Source organism: Vombatus ursinus, unplaced genomic scaffold (genome assembly GCF_900497805.2).
Source record: "Vombatus ursinus unplaced genomic scaffold, bare-nosed wombat genome assembly UNPS02014778.1, whole genome shotgun sequence".
NCBI lineage: Eukaryota > Metazoa > Chordata > Mammalia > Diprotodontia > Vombatidae > Vombatus > Vombatus ursinus.
The window spans coordinates 17,967,876-17,973,875 of NW_020954556.1; the positions used below are offsets into that span (position 1 = coordinate 17,967,876).

General features: G+C 43.8%; 1 protein-coding gene and 1 pseudogene across 1 annotated transcript in view; one reads left to right on the forward strand and one right to left on the reverse strand.

Moving 5' to 3' along the window:
• The window catches only part of LOC114045357, a 31,501-nt pseudogene extending 29,590 nt beyond the window's left edge, over positions 1 to 1,911 (reverse strand).
• A 30-nt stretch (positions 1,912 to 1,941) lies between these two features.
• The window catches only part of PCYOX1 (prenylcysteine oxidase 1), a 25,352-nt gene continuing 21,293 nt past the window's right edge, over positions 1,942 to 6,000 (forward strand). Inside the window, exon 1 of the mRNA XM_027865159.1 lies at positions 1,942 to 2,077. Coding sequence (XP_027720960.1) covers positions 1,942 to 2,077 — 136 coding nt within the window. The remainder of the gene's footprint in view (positions 2,078 to 6,000) is intronic.

Genomic DNA, 6,000 nt, shown 5'->3' on the forward strand with positions numbered 1-6,000 from the left:
CTTTCCCCTCTAAGTTACCTTCTCTTTATTCTGCATGTATCTCCTATATACTGTACCTGTGTTCCTCCATGATGTCTCCCCCATTAGACCATACCCCCCCCTTAAAGGCAAGGATTTTTTCTTTTCTTTGTATCCCCAGCCCTTAGCATAGTGCCTACTTAATAAATGCTTATTGGTTGACTGATTTATCAAGTGCATTTCACAAATGAAGACAGGGAAGCTATGGATTCTCACAGTACTGGCATAGAGTAGGTGTTTAATAAAGAACCAGCTTACGGCCACTGAAAGAAACCTGAGTTACAAGCGAGAAGATGTGGATTAGAATCTTGGCCCTGTCACTTACTAGACATGTAACCTCAGGCAAGTGGCTTAAATACATTTATCAAGTGCTTACTACGTACCAGGCACTATACTAGGTTCTATAAAGACAGAACTCAAACAGATACTGACCTCAAGAAGCTTACAGTCCATCGAGGGGAGACACGTACCCATATAAGTATATACAAACTAGATGCAAAAGACACACAAGGTAATTTTTGGCTTTCACTGTCATTTTACAAATGAGGAAACTGAGTTCCAAAGAGGGCAAACCTTTGCCTTCTGCCTGCAAATGCAGTGCTTCTTCCACTTCACCTCTGTGGGCGTTAATCTTTCACAGCCTGTGTGGTAATAGAAATAGTACTAGACTTGGGAGTCAGGGAGACCTGAGTTCAAGCCCTTTCTCAGCTACTTACTAGCTGTTCTACTTTGGACAATAGAACCAACCAGGAAAGAAATTAAAATGCCCTGCCAATAAATATTAAATTATCTCAGGACTTTTACTTTGTGGATGGCATTGTATTGAGAGGGAAAAAAAATGCTGACTGGGTGACACAGTGGATTGATCATTAGACTTGGAGTCAGGAAGACACAAATTCAAATTCAGCCTCAAATGCTTCCTAGCTATGTGACCCTGACCAATTCACTTAACCTCTGCCTGATTCAGTTTCCTCATCAGTAAAATAGGGATAATAATAGCATCTACATCCCAGGGTTGTTGTGAGGATAAAATAAGATAATATCTGTAAAGTTCTTTGCAAACGTTAAAGTGCTATATAAATGATATTATTATATAGTAACACTTTTGTGAATATGTGTATATAGTCCATATGACTCTTCAGAGGTTCTCCTATCTTTCCAACTGTTCCTTCATTGTTACTGTTACTAATCCCCTACCCCCAACTCTAACATAAGTGTCTTTTCATGAGTATATCCTCAGCCTTCTTCGACTTGAATTCAGGGAGGTCAATTTCTGTCTTGGCTACTTGCTAGCTGTAGGAGCCTGGGCAATTCACTTCACCTTTTCCAGCCTCCGCTTCCTCATCTGTAAAATGTGGAGACCTACCTCCCAGGACTGATGTGAGACTCCAGTAAAATACATAAAGCACTCTGTTAAGCTGAACGCACTATACTTAAACGTTAGCTATTTCCCATATTGATCCCCCTCCCCCATCCCCGTTATCTCCAGCGCTTAGCACAGTAGGAAGCGGAACACAGTAGGAGCTTAATAAATGCTGTAGACTAAGAAAGCTGGGCTGGATGACCTTTCTGTTTCCCTGCAGCTCCGAAATGCCCTCTTTCCTGAATGCTCGTGGAATGAACGAACGATCCTCCTTATTTTCGCTCACAGAGCCAGCCTCTGCTCCGCTACCCCAGCCCTCCTGGGGTCTCCCATCGCGCTCTCCCGGATGCGCAGCACACGCCGGGTCCAAGTTTCCAGCAGGTGGGCGGGGCTCGGCGGCTGCGGGGCCGGATGAGGAGGGAAGAGAGAGAAAGGAGGAGGGAGGAAGGGAGGAGAGAAGAGGGAGGAGGAGGGAGGGGCGGGGCGTGCAGGCTCCTCTTCTCTCCGGTCACCTGGCTGCACCCCGGCATTAGTGCGCGAGTTAGCGAGCGTGCGAGGCCATGGAAGGCGACGGGGTTCCGCGCGCGCGCTCGGCCACCTCCCGGGGCCTCCCGGGGCCTCCTCTGCTGGCGGTGCTGCTGCTGCTGCTCTGCGGTCCGGGCCTGGGAGAGCCGCGCGCCCCGCCGGAAAAGATTGGTAGGAGAGCGGGCATGCCGAGGGAGGGAGGAAAGCAAGAGGGCATGCCCATCCCCCAGCCCCCACTCGCGTTCACGGCGCAGCTCCCTTTTGCATACCCTTTGTCCCGAGCTGGAAGTGGTAGGGCCCGCCCCGGGGCAGATTTATTGCAGCTCTAGCTAGCTGCAACCCCCCCCCCCCAAAAAAAAGATGGACCGTAGAACCTGCCATCAATGACTCCTTGATCCGTCATGAGCTCGGAATACAGATGGGGAGACTGAGGCCCGGAACCGGGAAGCCACTTGCCCCCAAACCAACCAAGCTAGTTAGTAGCCGAGTCGGGATTAGCTCGGATTCTAGGGGCAGCCGTGGAATAGGGGGAAAGATCACTGGTCTGGAAGCCAGAAGATGTGGGTCTGACTTCCAGTCCTGCCAGTTGTGTGATCTTAGGCAAAAAGCACTCAATTGTGCTGGACCTCAGTTTTCCTTCTCTGTCTAATGGGCCAGGTCGGCGGAGGAGAAGAAATGAGAAGAGTGGTGGAGTGAGTGGCATATTTTAACATTCCTCTTTTTATTTTTAATTTGCCTCCGATTTGTGATTTCGTTGGTAGAGGAAACTCCTCCTACCCTGCTGAAAGGCTGCTTTCAACCCTGACATTTTGTTACTCTACATACCATGTTCTCTTCTACTTTACTGTGCTGGGTGAGGTCAGTGAGGGATGATGCGGCTGGCTAAGCAGGTAGGGAGGCCTATGTGATCATAAGTTTGGAGCTGGAACAGACGTTAGAGACCGTAGAATCCAGGCTCATTCATTCTTGAGCCTCCACTTCCTAATCTGTAAAGCAGTGGGGCAGTTCCAGATGATTTCTTGAAATCCAGCTCAAAACCCTAGAGATTTACACCCCTCTTCACTTGACAGAATGTGAATCAGACTTTTGTGGATAAAGAAATAGAGTCGAGGAATATGGAGTAAAGGAAATAGGATGGAAGGAAAATAGGTCCTAGATCACAGGTAAGGCTACCCAGGCCTGTAGACTCCTTTAGTATCCTGAATAGGGAGCAAAGAGGGCTTTGTGAAGGCCCAGAAAGGTGGCCTTTTCTGCAACCAAACACGATAACTCATGTTTGTACAGTGCCTTCTTTCCTTGCAAGACTCCCCTTGAAGTAGGGCATGCCAACATCAACTTGCCTACTTTGCCGATGAGGATGAGTGATGCTTAGCCAGAGGCAGACTTGACCACAGTGAGGAAGGTAGGAGGTTTTAGAACTGGTACTGGAACCTAGGTCTTCTGATTCCCACTGGGATACTAGACTGCCTCTCTTTATGATTCCAAACTCAAGCATTTGTAGTGAGCTTGTGGGGGTTGGAGAAGCATAGAAGTAGGTCACTTGTTTTGTATCTTGGACCTCAGAAGCCCTTTCCCCGGCTCTTTGGAGTAAACTGCCAGCCAGGGGCACACATTTTTCTTTGGATACAGCTTGGATGCTCCAATGTGTGGGTGATGAAAATTGCATAGATCAAGAGTAACATATAAGAAATCATTTCAATAGAGAAGAGTATGAGTCCAGAGGCTATTTCTTCCTGATTCCTGGTGGTAACAAAAGCCTTTGAGGCCTTTGGGGGGGGGGGGCAGGTATGTAGCTGCTGCAGAGATGAAAAGAGTAGTGAAGTGACTGCCATATTTTATGTTACTCCATTTTTTTTTTTGCATCAGATTTGTTATTTCTTTGGTGTAGATAACTCACCCTACCAATGCCTAACCACATTTTTTTGCAATTTATCATTTGAGAGAGTAGCCAGAGGCACTGAAAGGTTGAGCAGTTTGCCCAGGGTCAGACAGGATACATAGTATGGGGGAAATAGAGAGCCCTGATAGAGACCCACTGAGTCAGAAAGACCTCCAAGTCTCTTCTGATAAGTAATCCCTTAGGATGCACCAAAAAAAAAAAGTTCTTCATGGTGCTTAGATGCTTATTTTATGGTAAGTCAGGTTGAATTTGTTGCCTTGAAGGCCTCTGGGCCCATTTGGCTTGTCTTGCCTGACTCTTTTTGAACCTAAATCCTTCAGTTGCCTTAGATAAGTCTATTTTTGTCTTAGGTCAGATTACCTTACTGGTTACCTCTTCTCTTGTTTGAAATGGTATACTGTGTAGTCATTAACATATGTGTGTCTCTGTCCTTCTGTGAAGTCCTTCAGTGCCTCATCACAGTGGAGTATAACTTTACTTTCCCTACGGGCTATGTTAACAAATTCCATTAGGACCTACCAAGCTGGCAGAGGTTGACTATGGGGCTTGGTGATGGACTGTCTGTATAGAACGTCTGTTGTCTGCAGACCAGACTGGCTAAGACTAGAGAAACTTATCACCAGAACATAATGTGTTATATTCTAACACACATTCAAGGCCGTGAAATCAAAAAGGCCTCGTCTGCCAGAATTATATACAGTACCAGGTATTCCGTTGTGTATCCTTTTCTCATGGCCTGGGCTCAGGGAGAAGTTTGACAAGTGCTAATATTGTTGCTAAATCAACTTGTGTATGATTAATATCAATTGGCACATCTCTGCTTTTGTATGGGGTGGAGCATTTTGTTGAAAAGTTTCAGTTTTTGTTCTTCTTCCTTCTGGTCACAAGGTTTGAAAATTACACAATCCTACATGTGGAACCTATATCAGATTGCATGCCATCTTGGAGAGGGGGCAGTGGAGGGATGGGGAGAAAATTTAGAACTCAGAATCTTATAGAAGTGAATATTGAAGACTAAAAACAAATGAAGAAAATTAAAAAAAAAAAGAAAATTACACAATCCCTTCTCTCTACTCCCATACTCCTTAAAAATGTTGCCCTGTGGCTCATCAGAGGCTTTGAGCCTCTATGGTAAGTGAATACAACTTGATGTGTCACACAATAAATCTCCATGAACTGTGAATGGTGGGATTTTTGTTATTAAAAATTCTCTGTGCTAAAAGAGTAATATTTTAAATTTTGTTTCTGTTAACAAGTGTTTATTTTCTCAGCTCCCTATCTACCCTCCCTCTTTCCATTGGAAAAAGAAAACAATCCTATGTAACAAATATGCCTAGTCAAACAAATTTCCACATTAGGCATTTCTAGAACGGTTATAGTCTTCATATTTAGTCCATCACCTTTTTGTTAGGAGTGGGGATGAGATTTGCCATCACTGGTCATCTGGAATCAGGGTTGACCATTGTTTTAATTAGAATTCTTAAACCGTTCAAATTGTTTGTTATGTTATAATATAAATTGTTTTCTTGGTTCTGTTCGCATCAGTTCCTAAAGTCTTCTCAGGTTTCTCTGAAACACTTCTTTCTTTATTTCTTATGGCATCAAAATATTCAATTATATTTATATGGCATAATTTGTTTAGCCATTCCTCAGTTGCTGGGCAACCCTTTTATTTCCAGTTTTTTGCCACCAGACAAAGAGCTGCTATAAATATTTATGTACATGTGATAAATACACACAAAATAAATATAATGAAATACATACAAAATAGATATCATAAGAGAGGAACTTTTCCTCTGTAATAAGTAAAATGAAAAAGTGCTTCTTCTTGCACTTTCCTGCAGATACCACCTTCCTAAGCCTATCTTGCCTAATCATAGTCTAGAATTGAGAGGATCATAGATTTAGAGCTGGAAGAGACCTTAGAGTTTTACTGTGGCCAACTCCGTCATTTTATAGATGAGGAAATTTAAAACTGTTAATTATATTATTTGCAGAAGGTCATAGTAGCAGAGCCACGTTTTAAGCAGACCTTTGACTCCAGCGCTATTGTTTTTTTTTATCTCCCTCATGCTACCTGGCACTGTTGCCAAAATCCATATCTTCTTACCAGTGTCAGTTTCTTTCTTTCTTTCTTTCTTTCTTTCTTTCTTTCTTTCTTTCTTTCTTTCTTTCTTTCTTTCTTTCTTTCTTT